Source organism: Gopherus evgoodei, chromosome 6 (genome assembly GCF_007399415.2).
Source record: "Gopherus evgoodei ecotype Sinaloan lineage chromosome 6, rGopEvg1_v1.p, whole genome shotgun sequence".
Classification (NCBI taxonomy): Eukaryota; Metazoa; Chordata; order Testudines; family Testudinidae; genus Gopherus; species Gopherus evgoodei.
The window spans coordinates 85541910-85561241 of NC_044327.1; the positions used below are offsets into that span (position 1 = coordinate 85541910).

At 41.4% G+C, this 19332-nt stretch overlaps 3 protein-coding genes across 12 annotated transcripts in view; 1 reads left to right on the forward strand and 2 right to left on the reverse strand.

The window, feature by feature from the left end:
• The window catches only part of CCDC125 (coiled-coil domain containing 125), a 39668-nt gene extending 39012 nt beyond the window's left edge, over positions 1 to 656 (reverse strand). For 2 of the 4 annotated variants that reach the window (XM_030567560.1, XM_030567557.1), the window contains exon 1: positions 565 to 656. The gene's annotated coding sequence lies outside the window, so the exon portion shown is untranslated. The remainder of the gene's footprint in view (positions 1 to 564) is intronic. The other 2 variants (XM_030567559.1, XM_030567558.1) reach the window with 2 other exon arrangements.
• A 1803-nt stretch (positions 657 to 2459) lies between these two features.
• On the reverse strand, positions 2460 to 8474 carry AK6 (adenylate kinase 6). Its single transcript, XM_030567567.1, has 5 exons — positions 8351 to 8474; positions 6236 to 6328; positions 3660 to 3718; positions 2876 to 3021; positions 2460 to 2728 (listed from the first exon to the last, which is right to left on the reverse strand). Exons 1-5 carry the CDS (start codon positions 8376 to 8378, stop codon positions 2539 to 2541), a joined length of 516 nt encoding a protein of 171 aa, XP_030423427.1. The 5' UTR covers positions 8379 to 8474; the 3' UTR covers positions 2460 to 2538.
• A 116-nt stretch (positions 8475 to 8590) lies between these two features.
• The window catches only part of RAD17 (RAD17 checkpoint clamp loader component), a 31190-nt gene continuing 20448 nt past the window's right edge, over positions 8591 to 19332 (forward strand). Inside the window, exons 1-9 of one of the 7 annotated variants that reach the window (XM_030567555.1) lie at positions 8591 to 8712; positions 9362 to 9469; positions 11343 to 11612; positions 12287 to 12370; positions 15412 to 15568; positions 16088 to 16224; positions 18542 to 18594; positions 18690 to 18815; positions 18906 to 18975. In XM_030567555.1, coding sequence (XP_030423415.1) covers positions 9425 to 9469; positions 11343 to 11612; positions 12287 to 12370; positions 15412 to 15568; positions 16088 to 16224; positions 18542 to 18594; positions 18690 to 18815; positions 18906 to 18975 — 942 coding nt within the window. In that variant the 5' untranslated portion in view covers positions 8591 to 8712; positions 9362 to 9424. The other 6 variants (XM_030567553.1, XM_030567549.1, XM_030567554.1 and 3 more) reach the window with 6 other exon arrangements.

A 19332-nucleotide genomic window follows, 5' to 3' on the forward strand; every position in this document is an offset into this window, starting at 1 on the left:
GAAGTGGGCGATGCCATTAAGTAACACTCAAGAAATCAAACCCTTTGCGCTCCCCTGTGCACACGTGTGATTTCTCCTAGAGAGCGAGGAAAATAATCACACCTGTGTACAGAGGAGCGCATCCCCCATGCTACCCATCAGCCCCGACCTCAGAGCGCCTGGCAGCCCCTGAACCCTGGGCGCCTACAGCACCCAGTGGGTATTGCTGCTTCCAATTGTGCAAACCTTGTTTTATTACCAAACCCACCGCCTGCACCCTAACCCCAACAAGGCCTCTCTGGCCTTCCTCCTCCTGCCCCCAGTTCCCCAACCTTTCCCCTCAGCAGCCTCCCTGGAGCGCCCAACCCTGCAGCCCAGCCGCACCCCTCGCAGGCTCCCGTAGGCTGCATTCCCAGCCCGGCCCGGGGGAACCCCCCCAGGCGGCGCCGCTGCTGCCCCTTCCAGCCAAGGTGCCAGTGCCTGTCCGAGCCCGGCGGCGGGAAACCCCGCGGAGCTCCTCGCACCAGTCGGGACAGGCCCGGCAGCAGCCACCGAGAGACTGCGACCACCCCGCGGCCCACGAACCTGGGTCTCGACGCTCCGCAGCCGCCCGCGTTTCCTCGTCCCCCGCCTGCGAGTACCTACAGCAGCGGTCACTCCCTCGGGGCAGGGCCTCAGTCAGCACCGCCCCCCGGCAAGCGCTCTGCATGGCAGCGCTACTAGCTTTCCGGGGGGGGGGCCTCAGCCAGGGTAGGAGGGGGGAAGGGCGGGAGAGAGAAAGCACCAGGCGAAGGCCGGTCCTGATGTTGCCCCCACAGCCGTAGGTGAGCCTGCAGGCAGAAAGCAGCCACGAGATTGTGGCAGTGAGGGCATGGGTAGAGCTCGGCCTGGCACCCAACTGCCCTCTTAGCATTTATTACCTGCTGGGCCACAGGAGAGACACAGAGATGGTAGCTATGCAATTGCTGATACTTCAGCTTATAGCCGAAAGGTTAAAAGCTCCCCCTGCAGAATGGATTCCCTAACTGCCTATTGTATATATGGCTTCTTATAACTTCTAATGCACCTGGTGCTGGCCCGTTTCAGAGATCAGATTCAAGACTGGATGAGCCAGCGGGCTGATGTCCTATGACAATTCTTATAGCACAGTAGACATTGATGGAGCATCCCATGGAAATATTCAATGAGCTATTAATGGCTAGTGATATTCGCATAGAAGATAAAAGGCTAAAATAGATGTAGAGGTATACAAGTTACATGTCTGTATCAACCCACTTTTTTCCTGAGACTATAGTTCTAGATGTTACATCCCACAACTCTAATGCAAGTAAAATAGACCCATTAACACTTTTTATATTAATGTACTTTAATTGTCATGTTCAGAAAAATACTTTACCAAAAAAAAAAAAAAAAAAACTAAGCCAAAATTTGTTTTATGAAAGTACACACAGAACTTGTTTGCATTATAGTCCTTCAGATCAATCTGAACAACCAGTTATGACATTTTTCTTCTTCGAGCAGGTGATAACTTAAACTGCCAAAGTTGCTTACTTACTCTTGTAAGATTCTGTAGTCCTTATTCAAGCAACACTCCCATTGTGTTCAGTGAGAATGTAACTTGCAGGATCTGGCTCAGAGGGCTCACAACCCACCATGAACAAACAAGATTAGTTTGGATGGGTTTAATGCCATCCTTTCACACAGATCTTTGTTAACAGAGTCCAATCACATCATTTCCTTCCCCCCAGCCACTCAAACAGTTACAGTGAAACCTATAAATAATGACGAACAAGGAGCCTGCTAGTATTGTAGCTGTAATAACAGCTGGATGAATAATGCAGTACAATTAATAAAGAGGAATTCTTGCAGGGACTGACATTTAACTGGCCATTATGACATGTGACCACAGGCAGTCAAGCTCAGGTTTCACTGTAGTCACTTACATCTGTCTTCAAACAGTAATTCACATTCCCCTTTCCACAAAATGATATACTGCTGCTTCTTTAAACCTTCCATTGACAAAAACTTTTTTTTATTCACTTTGTGTGACTTTTAATCAACTTAAAATGAGCAATGGTTTACGTTATGTAGAAATATTTGATGATATGCTCCTCTATGCTATGAAGCTTCTGCTGTTTTAAAATATCTTAGCATTTGAAAACAGCTCACAAAAGTCATGCATTTCACATATCTACCATGAACATAAGTTTTCAAATATATACTCACTCCATTGTAGTTTGGAGCTTTCTCTAACATAAGAACAGCCTATGTGTGCTCCTGACTTCCCTCTATAACCATTTTATAATATAGATCCCAGCTTCTCTCAGTACAAAATCCATCCTTCAGTGGTTGGCATTATTTTAACCATATCAGATTCATCAGTATGATCAATCATTATTATAATTCCTCAGTTTCTCAGATTAAAAAATTATCGTAGTCCCTGAAGTGCAATTGAACAAAGAAAGGTTAGTTTACCATGCCACAATTACAAATTTCATTTATTGAATGGCCAGAATAACCTGGGGAAAAAAGTCCAACATGTTCTTTTTTCCTCAAATTTCAGTTGTTGTCTTTCATCCACTGCTCAATCCACTGTACAATTTGGTCTAAATTCCGCTCCAAGTCCTCTGGCGTGTTACTAGGCAACTGGTGTACAATTTCTTCCTTATAAGATGACATTGCCTCTTCATAAATAGTCTGGAAAATCTCACATTGAATGTTGTCCTGCAGTTTTTTCCCTTTGTACCCTCTAAACACAAAAACAAAACACAGATTTTATATATAAAAAATAAGACGACTTTATATCCTTATTTTATACAAAACACTGAATTTATACTCTTGAAAGGCTCCTGTGAATCTGTATGATAATTCACCTTCATTTACTCCACTGATTTACCTGCTTTCAAGTCTGTCATACAGAAATGAGTTTTCAGTGCGAAGTACAAATACTATATGAAACCAACGTTCTGGGAAGAAGTCACAGCCATGATAATCAACAATAACTCCACCTTCATTCATTTTGTCTTCTAGTTCATCAATTACCTACAGAAAAAAGTCAGATAAAGGCACAAGAAAACTAGATGCAGCTTCTTAGTACAGTAAAAGCTTTTTATCTGGCAATGTTGGGGGAAATGAGGGTAAGTAAACAATTCTGGTTAACTAATAGGGAGGGAGTTTGGGTGTGGGAGGGGGCTTAGGGCTGGGAGTTGGGGCATGGAAGAGGGTGCAGGGCATGGGCTCTGGGAGCAAGTTTGGGTGTGGGAGGGGCCTTGGGACAGGGGTGCTGCATCCAGGTGGCACTTACCTTGGGCAGCTCCCTACAAGCTGCTCCTAGGTGGAGGTGTGGCTAGGTGGCCCTCCACGCTCCCTCCCCCTGCAGGCACCGCCCCCAAACCTCCTAGAGCCCGTGCCATGCACCCCCTCCCACACTCCGAACCCTTCATGGCCATTCCTCTGCCTAGAAGCAGCAGGGGCATGTTACTGCTTCCAGGGAGCCACGCAAAGCCAGATAGGAAGCCTGCCGGCCCCACGCCAACCAGACTATAAAACAGACTTTCAATGAAGATCAGAAATGCCAGTTTACAGAGCTTTCCAGTTGGTAAAGTACCAGATAACACAGCTTTTACTATAATTAACGCCACCCCCATCTTCAATATGCTAGATTTTTAAGTTGGACTCACTCGGTCTTCGTCCAAAATTGGGCATTCATATTCCTCATCAAAGCCTTCATATAATTCCCCTATAGAAAAAAGAGTCCACGTTATTTTGTGAGACAATGGTAGTCATTTGACAACACATTTATGTTAATTCGACACTGACAGTCAATAGAAATTGTGTTTATTTTTCAAGTTCTTTAAAATCTATTGTATAGGATTTTTTCCAAAAAACAAAATACCATGGATAAAAGCATTAGCTTGAACATTAAAACTGGGTGGATTGATTTAAATCAGCAAACAGGAAACCTGGATTTAAATAACTGATTTTAATCATGTTTTGCATTTGAACTTTTTAGTTATTTTCCTAAAGAAAAAAGTTGATTCTTCTTGGTTGGTACCAATTCACATACTGATTTGCAACTAAATATGGCCTTTACGCTAAATGTGGGGTTTCTTTTTGCTAACCAGGAGGACACTACATCTATACAAATGTATTTAAGCAATTATATAGCTTAATTTACATTTATACAAATTCTTGAGTTTTACAGTTTTTATGATTTTAGAAAATGGTTAATGATACATTTCTTATTTACTAGATGTTTATTTTTTTGTGATAGGCTCTCTTTAGATGAATATTTAATTAAAAATGCATAAAACAGAATTTTTATTAAGTAAAGTACCTTAAGATACATAAGAAAAAGGTTTATCAAAACATGTTTTGCCCTTAAAACTAACAAATACATTAAACAAAGGAATTACTCTCTGCACTTAGTGAATTGAACTGATTATTTCTGGTCTCCATGCCTTCAAGATTTTAGAATTAGTAGATATCATCCTGGTGCAGCTAGTTTTTGATTCATAGATTGAAAGAGGAAAACAAGTGCTCCTTTTCAACTTCCAATTGGTTTCCTAACTTTGAATGAACTAGTTGAATAAACTGAAAAGAAGAAAATATTCTCTTTGCACCTCAGAAGCTGTCAAAAGCTGTCAAAAGCTGCAACAAACCCCAGTACCACCTCTGCCTGCATATCTATTCAAGGGACACCATCATGAGACCTAACCACATTAGCCACGCCATCCAGGGCTCATTCACCTGCACATCTACCAATGTGATATATGCCATCACTGCCATGTACATTGGCCAAACCGGACAGTCTCTACACAAAAGAATAAATGGACATAAATCTGACATCAGGAATTACAACATTCAAAGACCCGTAGGAGAACGCTTCCATCTTCCTGGACACTCAACAACAGACTTAAAGGTGGCAATTCTTCAACAAAAAAATTTCAGAAACAGACTCCAATGAGAAACTGCAGAACTGAAATTCATTTGCAAACTGGACATGATCAAATTAGGCCTGAATAAAAATTGGGAGTGGATGGGTCACTACAAAAACTCATTTCCCCCTGCTGATACTCACACTTTCTTGTCAACTGTTTGAAATGGGCCACCTTATTTACATTGGCCTCATTAGCATCAAAAAAGTGATTTCCATCCCTTCTTGTCAACTGTTGAGAATAGCCCACTTCCACCTTAATTGAATTTGCTCATTAGCCCTGACCTCCCACTTGTTAAGGCAAGTCCCATCTTTTCATATGCTGTGTATTTATACCTCCCTACTGTATGTTCCACTCCATGCATCTGATGAAGTGGATTTTAGCCCACGAAAGCTTATGCCCAAATAAATTTGTTAGTCTCTAAGGTGCCACAAGGACTCCTTGTTGTAAAAGCTGGTTTAGCACTTCAGAGAATTCTGGTTCTAGGTGCAGAGCCATTGACTTCCACCAGTTCAGTGGTCTGGCGTTTCTTTAAAATTGTCTGCAAATATGTACTGCTTCATATTATTTCTGGTATTTAATTTAAATGACTAGCAGATTATCATAAGTGTAGACCTTTATGTTGACAACCTATTTCAAATGTAAATAGTTTATTTTTTTAAAATCCTGTTTTTAATATAAATAAAAAATCCAATTCATTTTTAAAATATCAATTTGTATCCACACTTCATTAAAACATCTGTCATACCACAAGCCTCTTAGAACCGAATTATGCCTCCATATTGCAAAGCTGCTTAGGGAAATGAGGACATAAGGTGCAATTGTATAAGGGTGAGAAGTATGGTGAGCAGCTGGTCATACTACATCTTTAAAAAGGTGCAGTTAACGCTTTCCCAAGTGTTTATCTTTCAGTTGTCTCAGGGCTTCATCTGCTACCCTTATGCCTGTAAGCAGTCCTCACTGATTACAAAGACCCTATCTTGCATCTGAATCTACACAAGCAGACCCCCATGGGCAGTGGGTATCACAGACTGGGGAGGCTGTGCCTCCCCAAACAGCCAGGTGTGGCCCTGCCCCCATTCCACTCCATGCCCCTTCCTGCTCTGGGGTTCCCTCTGTGCAGTGGCCCTGGCTTGGGCACTTTGGGGGCTGGGGGAGCTAGCCTGGGCGAGGGCCAGCGGCCACAGCGTAGGAGCTCTGGGTTCCATTCAGTTGGGGAAGAGGCAAGACCTTGTGTGGAAGGGGCAGGGCTCGGAGCTAGCCTTCCTCAGCCAGAAGTTCACATACCACCCATGCATGTATTCTGTTTTACAACCTACCTTCTTTTGCCAAATCACCCACATTAACATATGTTGCCCCTACTCTTGCTGCAAGCTCTTTGCCCAGTGTAGTCTTCCCTACACCAGGAGTACCTATAAAACAAATTATATAAAGTGATAAGTTATTTAAGTCAATGCCAGTCATATAATGTATTTGTATCATACCTAACAAGTACATTAGCAAAATAAATACATTATGGTACATTACAACCATAAACTCACTGACAAGCACAAACATAATTATGTTAAAATGACCAAAAATAAAATTTAGATTTAAAGGAACCAAGTCAGCTGTGCAGATCTGAAAGGCCACAAATGTTTCCTTAAATAAGTCAGCCAGAAAAATGCACAAAAAAACCCCACAATAAAATAACCACCACCAAACACCCAGCCCCCACAGAATAATGGGGGAGAAGAAAGTTTGACAAGAAAATACAAATCTGAATGGCATCCACAAATAAAAGTGAAATCTGCTCTATACTACGCAACTTAAAACTGATTCTGGTATCATCATATGGTCATGGTAAAGTCCTAGCAATGCTCTGCTGAAACCCTAGGTTTGAAAGCCAGTTGTCAGACTACTTGTGTGAATGCATTGCTCCCATTAATCATAGGCCTTGTCTACACTACAAAGTTGCAGCGCTGGTGAGGGGGTTACAGCGCTGCAACTTAGGATGTGTACACAACTGCAGGGCATTACCAGCGCTGCAACTCCCTGTTTGCAGTGCTGGCCGTACACCCGGTCGTGCCTCGGGTGTAGAGGATCCAGCGCTGGATCACCAGCGCTGGTCATCAGGTGTCGACACTCACCAGCGTTTTTGTTGACCTCCGTGGAATAAGCAGGTATCCCAGCATACCTGAGGAAGCCTCTCCGGTAATTAAGCAAACTCCACTGCCCTCCAAGCAGGTCTCCTTCCCCGCGGTGTGCTCTGGCGTTCCCCGACCCCCCCCTCCAAGCAGGTCTCCTTCCCCGCGGTGTGCTCTGGCGTTCCCCGACCCCCCCCCCTCCAAGCAGGTATCCAAGCCCCGCGGTGTGCTCTGGCGTTCCCCGACCCCCCCTCCAAGCAGGTCTCCTTCCCCGCGGTTTGCTCTGGCGTTCTCCGACCCCCCCCTCCAAGCAGGTCTCCTTCCCCGCGGTGTGCTCTGGCGTTCCCCGACCCCCCCTCCAAGCAGGTATCCAGCCCCGCGGTGTGCAACAGCGCTGCAGCATGGCCACATCTAACACCACTTGCAGCGCTGGTTGCTGTAAGTGTGGCCACTCTGCAGCGCTGGCCCTATACAGCTGTACTAATACAGCTGTAACAACCAGCGCTGCAAAATTGTAGATGTAGACATACCCATAGAAGATGATTAGGGTTAGAAAGGACCTCAGAAGGTCATCTAGTCCACCCCCCTCCTCAAAGCAGGACCAATCCCCAGACAGATTTTTACCCTGGTTCCCTAAATGGCCCCCTCAAGAACTGAACGCACAACCCTGGGTTTAGCAGGCCAATGCTCAAACCACTGAGCTATCCCTCTCCCTCATTCATAGCAAAGAACTGATGGAAGAAAAATTCCTGTCAGACTGTGATGGGTTAAAAGCTGCTAATGGATCTAACAAAAGTAATAAAACATGTAACGGGATCACTAGCCTTTTCAATGGTTAAGCCACTTAACCCCAGCAGGGGGGAAAGATTGTTCAGTGATTTGAGCACTGGCCTCCTAACCCCAAGGTTGTGAATTCAATCCTTGAGAGATCCGTTTAGGAATCTCGAGCATAAAATGAATTGTCAGGGACAGTACTTGGTCCTGCTAGTGAAGGCAGGTGACTGGACTCAATGACTTTTCACGGTCCCTTCAGTCCTATGAGATAGGTTTATCTCCATGTATTTATTATTTTCCCTAGCTTCACACCACTCCCAGATTCCCCACGGCAGGGACAAAGGAAACGAATATTGCAGGATCTCTATGGATCTCGTACTGATCGCTCAGGCCAACAGCGAACCCCCCTTCGCTCAGTGACCATGTGCAACGTGGGGATCCGCAGCTCAGCCAGCCCAGGGCAGGCGGCGGGGCGGCCCCGCGCTCTCATGTCGCTGCTCCGGCGGCACGGGCACGGTTCTCACGGTCGCTTACCCGTGAGCAGGACGTTGGGCCGCCGCATGTCTGGCGTCTCGCCGGCTGCTAGGACGAAAGCAGCAACTAAATCACCTAGGAGACACGTGAGCACCTTCCTGGGCCTTGCTTAGCCTCCAGGCTGGGCGCACACTAAGGCCGTCAGCAGCTGCGCCCCCGCCGCTTCATTTGTTTGTGGTGGTTCCCTTTGGCGCGGTGCAGGACAGGCGCTGTGCGGGCAGCTAAGTGCCGCGAACGTGGGAGGTCCCTGCGGTAGCCGCAGGCTGAGTCGGTTTTCCCTAGGCTGCTCTTCTCCGCTGAGAGGCCGGTGCCGCCCCCTCGCCGGAAGCGGTGGCCTAGCGGCTGAAGCGCGCTGTGCCCAGGTGTTTGTGCTCTAGGGTCCCGCGGTCGCTGGGGCCGGGTCGGGTCCGGGGAGTGAGAGCTCGGTCTGTGCCCGAGCCCCGCTACGGGTCCGGACTACAGGAGGAGAGAGCAACTCTGTCAGCTCGCCCGCCCCAGCACCCGCCTGAGACCGTGACAGCAGCGGGGAGGGGGCTCTGAGTTTACTGGGACTGGGCCCCTCGCCTGGTGCAGGCGGGGCACCTGATTAGCCGCGGATGGGCCCATGTACGCTGCAGCCGCAAGCGAGTCAGGAGAGCTGGTATCGACAGCCAGACTGTGCCCGGACACGGGTACAGCTAGTGTCAGGGAAAGCTTTACGCTGAGTGTCTCTGTAACCAGGTCACTGCCCTTGGGCAGTGTTGCGTATAACCCAGTTACAGGGGTGCAGCGCGGTCCCGCCCACGCTACAGCTGGGTTGTAACCGCCCTCCCCCCCTCAGTCTCCTTTGTAGAGCAGATAGGATATATTTTTAACCTTGTATTTGCATGTACATTTATTTAAATATCACTTAGTAATTCACATAGGTTTCAGTTAGAAGACTAGTTAATCTTTAATGGCTATAAATGCTTTATATTCCTTTTCCTCAAAAAGGAAAGGATTATTCTTAAAATCTGTTCCTCAACTTTTCAGTTTCAGGTCACTTTCTTTAACGTGCTACTGGTCATACACTGCGGATGGGAATGATAAAGGTTGATGATGTCAAAAAATTCTTCTAGGACAAAGATAGTGCCAACTAAAGTAGGTGATTGCTACAAATATTTAAGAAAGATTGTTTTGGATTATGTGTGTAAAGTGGAGCTTTACTCTTGCTACAGTGCACACACATCTTGATACAGGTGTGTGTAATTAAATATAATTTTATGATATAGCAACAAGCCATTCTTACCCTTATATCTTAATCAGAAACTTAAGTGAAGGCAAAAAAGGGAAAAGATTATTTGCACTATATTCCTTGTTTTTATGCTGAGTTTATTTCAGTGTTCTCTTGGAATGGCTTAATTTGTTTTTCATACTATATGACAGTTTGTGTTGAATCTGAGGTCGATTTAAGTATTAATAGCTTTGTATTGTTTTTGCCATCAACATGGCTTAAAGGAAGCCAATTTGAAAGCTAGCCTTAAAATAATAATAATGTAAAGTACTTCCAAGTACTGCAGGTGTTCCTTAATCTGTGTGTCACGATTTGTTATCCAATCACATTTTCCTATACAAAAAAATTTTTTCCTGTCACTGACGCAGAGTGAAAAATCCACATGAATCAAAGAGATTACTGCCTATTAAATCACACTATGCTGACAAGTGCATAAATTTATCTGAAAAAAAAATCAGTTCTGGTAATCTTAGATGTTACTTGTGCAGTTAAAAACTACTTGAAGCTTAAAATAAACACAAGTCTGATTTTCTTTTTCCAGTTGCTGATACCCTTTCACTCAGTGGAACATTTTTAAGCCCCCTGCAAATATGTGTTGGTTTTGTAAAAAGTGTGTAGAGTACTGAGTATGCAGGAACCCTCTTGATGGGGATAATATTGATTTAATTTATTCTTATTAGGTTCTTTCAGGCAGGGCTCTTTAGAACATGTGATAGATTTCACCTGCATCCACGGAATTGTTCTTTAGAATCTAAGTTTTCATTAAAAAAAAATGGTTCTAGACCAGTGGTTGTGAAGATAACCTTGAAAATGTGGACAGAATGTAAACTGTGCAGTGTTGTCATTGAGTGTACATATAGTTTGAAAAAGAACTCTGAGTTATGTAAACTTCCCTACCTGTGTCAATGGGCTATTAAATCTAAAACCTACAGATAAACATTTTAATGTTAGCTTTCTTAGCTATTTCATTGCTGATCATCACTGTAGGAGAAACTTCAGGTAAATGTGCTTGACCCACAATCCCAAATTAGTTTCCATATCTCTCCCTTTAACAAAGCCCAACTGTTTTCTACTTAGTTGCCAAAACCTTCTGTTTCTCCTGCCCTCACCTCCCCCCACTCTTAAATTTGTAAATACAAAAATATGCAGCATATCAAATATTCAAAATATAAAGGCAATGTAAAATAAATTGAATAATAGCCTCTTTAGTATTCTTGTATTGAATTCTTTATTTTATTTAATATTAAACTCATTGTAAACCTTGGCTCTTTAATAATGGAAGCTGCCCCAGAATTTCCCCTGTGCTGCACCAGAGTGCTGTGATACAATGTCCTTGCCATAGAATTTAGGTCTAGCTTCTTGTGGTGCATAAGAGGCTTTCATTGTAGAATTTAAGTAAGGGTGAGCAAGCCAACATTTGTTTATAATTATCTGTATCACTGAGGACTTCTAAGAGCTTCTTTTAAAATATTAAATGAACATGTTGAATGAGAGATCTTTTGGACCAACTTTTGTTATTGAAAGGGACAAGGTTACTCTTCAAATATTTTTCAAATATGGCATTTCATTATATTTTCATAAGGGAAAATGATTGGTTGTTACTGAAAATATTCAGGATGTAAATCTATATATTTGATAGATAATGCCAAGTTATTCAGCATCAACTGCAGCTGAATGTAGAGCAAAAAAAAAAGTGAAATTCTGTCTGGCATTAACCTTCACAAATTTATATTTTGTCAGGTAACAGATTGGGTGGCACCTTCATTTGATGATTTCTTTGGGAATACAAATATCTTTCCTAGTACCCTTCCTGTGAAGTCATCTGGGGAGGCTAATCGGCATCAGAAGAGAAAAGATCATTCCTCTGTGCCAGAAAGTAGCAAGAAAAAGGTTCTGGCCAGAATCAAAGGAAAGTCATCTTCAATAGATCACATTTGTGATCACTCTAAACAAAATCAAAGCCAGTCTCAAAATGAACCATGGGTGGATAAATACAAACCAGGAACACAGGTACAAGAAGTATTCTAAGTGTTGGATGTGATACGGGATGCAAAATCATTTTTATGTAACTTATGAATTGTTCTGTTTCTGCAAATTAGTCCTACCCAGAGTGTAGCTTCTAAATGTTAGATTGTCTTGCACCAGTGCATAAGCTGAATGGTTAGTTGACTGAGCCAACTATCTGTAGAGAAGATCCTGAACAAACTCAGGTTTTCACAGCTATTTATCCACAGAACTTGCATTTTTAGTGGTGCATTTCAAATATGTTAGTGTGTATTGACTTATTACTCTCAGAATGAGGAACCTTGTGGTATGAACTACTGTGGAGTAGTAAATTAACGTTCTTAGAATGCTTTTAAAATAATCCACCTCTGAAATGGCTTTGTTGGTGTGTATGTAAATAATAAACAGCTCTACTTCAAGGATTGTTTCAGGGCTCATCTTTGATTCTTGGCATTTGGAAAATTGGTGGGGAATTGGAGTTGTTAAAGGAGGGGATTTGTGATGGATTACTTTTAATTGCTGTGTTTAGGATGTATTTAAATTATGTTAAGGGTGGCTAGGTCATTCTCATACAAGCACTTTGGCATTTTTACACACACAAATACTATTCTTGAACTGTATCAATAAAAGCTCATAAATCAGAGCTTATATGCATTTCTTATCCTTTCTCATCATTCTAGAATGAGCTTGCTGTACATAAGAAGAAGATTGAAGAAGTTGAAAGCTGGTTAAAAGCTCAAATATTTCAAAGGCAGCCAAAGCAGGTAGTCCATATATTAAATTTTTTAAAATGTTTTGATTTAATTAAGTTGGAAGAAGTTAAACTTGCAAGTAATCATACCAATGACACTACAGGCCTTTTATAGCTTATATACAGTAGACTCCACGTCACTGAAATAGAATGAATTATGTGGAGTTCATGGGGTTTATTTGGATAAACAGGATGCTTCTTAATGCATAGCTGGAGACAAATCTAAAATTGGCTTAATGAGGTTTGAAGGAAGAGAGAGCCTTTGTATTTTGTTTGGGAGACACCGTGTTTATACATTTAGTGAAAAAATGGACCCATGTGACTGACCACTGCAGTATGAAGGAGCTCATTGTGAGAAGGTCATTACACCATAAACAATGACACACATTTGAAAATATAACTTCTAATTTAAACTGCTGTGTACAGATGCTCAGAAATGCTCATCTTGCTGAAAATTTAATATCTTGGGAGTTTAATATAATGCACGAGGTAGTTGGCATTCTATTTTAATATTGAAAGGACCATTGACGTTTTAATATCGGTATAAAATTATTCTAGCAATGTAGGTGACAGTTTTACTTTTCAAACTTATCTATTCTTATATCCCTTCAGAGTCTGTATATGTCAGAGAAACAGAACTGGATTCTATTTCTCCTTCACCAACAGAATTATTTACTAACTTCTGGTCAGTTTACACCTCTGCAATCCCATTGAAGGTAATGGGGTTGCAAAGGTGTCATTGAAATGCTAATTTATTCAGCAGAACTTCTGTTATTGATGATATGTTAGTGTGCAGGAACTAAGCTTGAATTGTATAATGGCAGATTGATTTTTGTAGAACTAGTGCTTGTAAAAGGATGGCTTTTCTTCGTAAACTGAGAACACTTAAGAAGAATCATTGAGACACAATTAACATGTAACCTCGGATGTTGTTTCTGGTAACTTTTCAGAAGAGAACCAAGCTATAAATGTTCTACCATTTCCTTAGAGGAAATCTCAAAATGAAATGTTTAATACTAAACTGGATGACACCCTAGACACACATACAGCTGGGGAACAATTTGACATGGTCAAGGGGATGGTCTAGAGAACTTGAAAAAGGCCTGTCCTGTTTTCCTTGTACACCCAACATTCCCACTGAAGCCAAAAGGGAGTTTTGGTAGCTCCCAGAATGGAGGACTGGGCCTCTACTAGGTAATTTTCTATCTCATTTTTAAGATTTTTCTGTGAAGGCCCATTTTAAAGCGGACTGATGTGCAGCATCCTATTGTGGGGGTCTCAAATTGTATCTCTTATTAGCAAAATCTCATTGCAAACAATGTGTTCTATAATGTAGATTATAATTTTATTTTTCAGAATTATTTCACATTTTATCTATGGTGAAGTGCTATAAGGCATGTGAACTTTCAGATTCCCTAACTATGGGCCATTTTGCTCTGTGTTTTAAAATGGCAGGTCCACACCTCCTTTCTTACCATCACAATCCAGAGAAAAATACATAGAATATATTTATGATAAACTGTCATTTCTCCTCTGTCCACTAATTATGTAGTGTGATGAATATACAAAGTGTGAGTCAGATCATTGAGAGATAACGGACGCATGCATACAAATACTTACTGATAGTCTTCACAAGGTGGAAACTGAGTGCCTGAGTCTCCAGTTCACTAGATCAGTGCTGTACCAATATATTAGAACATTAACTTGACAAAAATATTTTCAACACTGAAAATAGGACTATAAAACTTGTCAGACCAGACCAGACCTGTGGTTCAACTAGTCTAGTAACCTACCTTTGCTAGCTGTAAATACTTTAGATGAAGGCAAAATAAAACCCCTTCTAAAGCACCTACTCAACTTGTTCCAGCAAAGTGTTGAAACTCAGTCTACTTTGAATTTCTCTAAAATGTAAGATGTTGAAATTATTTATTAATATGGGACATCACCAAACATCAATTTAACAATAAATTCCTTAAATAAATCCAAAGGCCAAATGTTACTTTATGTAGTTGCTTTTAAACATGTCTAAAAAGCCTAAATAATAAAGATTACTACATCCAAACAGTAACAAAACATTTATATGCATTTGATCAAGATATTCACAAATAGGCTAGACCCAAGGGTCTTAGACCCATTTTTGGTCTGCTCCAATATGGGGAAACGGGTATTAGCAATGAACTCTTTAAGAGTTTATTTTTTATACTCTCTAACAAATAAGTGATGTCATTGCCAATTACTGACTTCAGCTAAAAATCAATTGGAGACAGTTCACCCTTTTTTCTAGTATTAATCCAGATAAGATATACAATCTCCTTCTTTTTTCCCGAAGGCCTTTCCTCCCATCCTTCTTGGTGTGAAACAGTTTTTCAGTTGCACCTGGGATTACATGGGCTTTAACACTGATGTGAGAGTTGGGTAAAAGCCATGTTGGCTCGTTTTAAGGCAGGTTCTCTTTCTGTGATTTAAAATCATCTGCAGTCACTGCTGGCCATCAGAGGCCTTTTTATAAATTTCCCCTTATCTCATTAGCTATTTGTTGAACCAGAGATGTGCTCCCTATTTTATTCCTTCTGGCCTCACCACTTTTTTATTTTCAAGGCATTCCTTCTACTTGCTAATCAGGGCCTTTCTTTACAACACACACATTTCCTTAACCAAACTTAAGGTAACTTTAAATCTTTAATTTTATACTTATCCTACATAAGATAAAACAATTTAAAATTGTTGTGTTGGTGTGTTCTGTTGGTTTTTTTTTTTTTTGTCATTCGTGTTAGAACCTTTACTACGTGGCCAGATCTACTTAGGTTCTGCGTTGTGATCCTTTAGCATCCCTTGTGTACCCGTGAGAAGTCCTTTAGACTTAGAGTGGATCTCAATGTAGAATCAAGGCTTAAATATTGTACGCAGTGGTGTATAAAACTAACATTTTCCCATTTTAAAAATCAGGTTTTTAATAGAGCAATAATACAATACTCCAAAAGAACAGAAACCTTAACCCAGCATTTCTCCTCTGTCACATTTGAGTCTTGGCTTATAGTGCTCTTTTTGTTATAGGGTGGCTCTGTTTTAGTGTTAACTGGACCCCCCGGTTGTGGAAAGTCTACAACTATACAAATATTAGCAAAGGAACTTCATGTTCAGGTGCAAGAATGGACAAATCCAATATCTCTAGACTTTAGGAAAGAAGATTTCAAGGATGCTTTTAACTATGGTAATTTCCCCACAGTTATTTTTAAAGTTTCTTAACTGTAAAGATTTTTAACATCTAAAAACCATTGAATAAGGAATAACTTTAAATTTCTTTCTGAGAGATTTGATGCTAGAAAATATACTTGGCAAAAAGATTGTTTTATGTATTTGTTTGATGTGCAATGTCAAATTAAAGTCAAAATGCAATGTTCTGGTTTTTAGTTTTCATTTGAAATGTGAATTTGTTTTTTTAAAAGGACTGTTCACCTGATGGGTGAAATCACTTCAGTTTAGAGGGTCTATGTAATGTCCCCAGCACTACGTAAATCCTATAAGTGAGACTTAAATGTGTCAGAGGGCCTTTGGCAGACCCGTTGCAATGGAGTCGACTTTATCCTTTAAAAAAAGTTTTGGAACATATTTGACAGTAGACTGTTAAATAGTCATTAAGAGGAAATATCAAGGGGATATGATGGCTCTTGTATGTATTTATAATATTTGATATAATATGGGACACTTTTTAATGAATTTTCCTCTTCAGAATCAAGTTTTCAGATGCTTCCCAGTCAAGCTCAGACTGTTCTCTTTCAAGACTTTCTGTTAAGAGCAAATAAATATAATAAACTACAGATGCTTGGGGAATCCACAGAGGCTGATGATAAACTTATTCTTATTGAAGTAAGTAAAAACTCTTGAAATTGTTATTTACTTGTATTACCATAGGATCTAGAAGCCCTCATCAAGGAGCTCCTGGTCCTTGTGTTAGTTGCTGGAGTACAAACAGAGGACAAAAAAGACTCTCGCTTACCCCAGAGAGCTTACATTCTAAGTATGGGACAGGAGATAAAAGATGATTCAGTACAAACGATACAAAGAAACACTAAAACAGCATTGGTCAGGGTGAAAGTTGTGGTCCCAGCACATTAGCATCCTAACCATTGTCATGTTTTTGTAGACATCACAGCAGAGAGGATGGAGGAGGATAATGAGGGAGGTTTATGGGAGCTTCTCCCAAGCATGAGGGGCAGTATGGGAGGAAGCACGAAGCTGCTTGTTTGAAAATTTAACAAGGGGTCATGGACATCACTGACATCAGTGGCCAATTGAAGGCAAGAGTCAATGTGTTGACAGTGAATGAGCGATATGTAGGATAGGAATAGGCTACCAGAGCCTTGAAAACGAAGACAAATAGCTTATGTTTGATGCAATAGAGGAGGAGGAGCTAGTGGAGGGATACAAAGAGAGAGGAGACATGGTCAAAGCAACAAGATATGAAAATGGTCTTTGCAGCAGCATTCTAAATGGAAATGCGTGGGGCAAAATTGTATTTGTGAAGGTCAGTATAAAATATATTGCAGTAATCGAGTTAGGAGATGAGCACCTGGATGATAGTTTTAGCTGCATGGGTGGTTATGATAGGATGTGATGAGATTATCGCCCTGAGTGACAGGCAGAATGGTGGTGTTGTCCACAGTAATTGAGAGGGAAGATTTGGGGCAGGGCCGGCTCCAGGCACCAGCTTCAAGCAGGTGCTTGGGGCTGCCACTTTGGAGTGGGGCAGCACTTTCAGCTATTTGGCCACAATTCGGTGGAGGGTCCCTCACTCCTGCTCGGAGCGAAGGACTTCCCTCTGAATTGCTACAGATCGCGATCGCGACTTTTTTTTTTTCTTGGCTGTTTGAGGCAGCAAAACCCCTGGAGCCGGCCCTGACTTGGGGGGAGGAGAAGATTAAAGGGCCCTGTTTTAGCTGTGCTGATTTGAAGCTGATGAGTAGACATCTGTGAGGAGATGTTAGAGCGACAGACTGAGATATTAGTTAGGGCAGAGAGGTGAAACTGAGTGGTCAGCATAGAGAAAGAGTTGAGCTGAATTTGTGTTTGCAATGAGATTATCAAGAGAAAAAGTGTAGAGGGAAGAGACAGGGACTAAGGACAGATGTGTATGGGAACCCCCACAGAAATCTAGAGGGGGATGAGGAGACTTCTCTGAAGGAGCTATTAGAGAGGTAGGAGAAAAACCAGGAAAGGAAGCCAAGGACAGGCAAGATTTCAAGAGGAGCATAGCTGACTGTGTCAGAGGTGGTTGACAGGTCTAGAAGGATGAAGATTGCAGTGCAAAGGGTGGAAGCTGGGTTGGCACAAGTCTAAGATGGAATTGGAGGACAGGAGCTCCAAACAGTGATTGTGTTCAATTAATTTAGAGATGGAAGAGGAAAGGGGCAAGGGGATGTAGCTGGAAAAAAATTCCACCTTTGGCCACACTTGCTTAAGATGGGAGAGTCTGAAGCATACTTGAATTGTGAAGGTGAAGAGCCAGAGAGGGTGGAGAGAGGTTAAGGAGAAAAGTAAGGAAGGGGTGAGAGTGGGTGGATGTAAGGGAGATCAGCAAATGGGAGGGGGAAAACTGAGGGGTTAGAGAAGAAAAACAGATAAGAAACTTCTGGTCATAGGAGGGGAAGGAAAGATAAGATGAAGGGATGGAGAAAGTTACTTCATATTTGTCAGTTTTCTCTTGGAAGAAATTGAGATCCCGTGCAGGGAGAAGTGGAGGCACAAGGAGGCATGGGTTTGAGGAGTGAGTCTAAGGCAACAAAAGGGTGCTATTGAAAGCTGTGATTCATTATCATTTACATTTATTTGGTAAACATATTAAATATTTGTATTCTTAATTAAAAGAAAAAACCACACATATATAAAGATACACACACACACATTTTTGGAAAGCAGGGAAATTTTCAGGCTTCTTAATCCATAATAAAGGGGAAAAAGGGCACAGAACCATTATTTTCTTCTGCTGCTCTGTTCCTTTATTAAGTTTATTCGAAAAATTATTTAACTAGACATTTATGCAGCTTATCTAACCACATGTTGAATTTTGCTTGAAGCCAGTGTGGACTGGAGAAAAACTGTCTGTTTTCATAGAGGGCTTTAATTTTCAGTCCACAAGCAGAGAACAGATACACTTGAATTACAATACTTCATTTGTTTTCACTAGGATATGCCTAACCAGTTTTATCGTGACCGTGACAGTTTACACGAGATTCTGAGGTGAGTTGTAAGTAATCTGCTTGTGGGCTAAAATCCTTAACAACTGCCAGTAAACTAGAGTTTGTGACCCTTGTTATGCTTATTTTGTGTTTTAGGAGGTTTGTGCGGACAAGTAGATGTCCCCTTGTATTTATAATCTCAGACAGTCTCAGTGGAGACAGCAACCAAAAGTTATTATTTCCAAAGGAAATTCAGGAAGAACTGTGTATATCTAGTATTAGGTAAGAGATCATTCACTGCATAAAATTAACCAGAAAGTTAAGTGTAGAACCAGTAGTTTTCATTGAACTTTTTCTTATTGAATTTGATAGTTTTAACCCTGTGGCTCCAACAATGATGATGAAAGTTCTTAATCGAATAGCTACAGCAGAAGCAAGTATGGTAAGGCATCAAAAACTGCTTGACTTCCACATGTTGCTAGGATCACAGCAAAACATTTCAAGCTGTTAAAGCTAGAGTATTAGTTTTTGATCATGTTGTGGTTTCATCCCTGTGTTGTTGTAATCCAGGGATCAAACTTTTGAAAGTGGCTTGTTTGCCAGAAGTAGTGACTTTGGATTCAAAGAGAAGAGTCTGGTCTAATTGCTGAGATGACTTTTGAAAATTCTTCTATATGCTACAAAAAGCACCTGCTAAAGCGTATGAAGCCAATTATTTTCACGATGGTGATATTGTAGATGGACTCCACACTGGCAGTAATAGTAGGCTTTGGGTATGCATTAAAAATTTGGAAGTTGT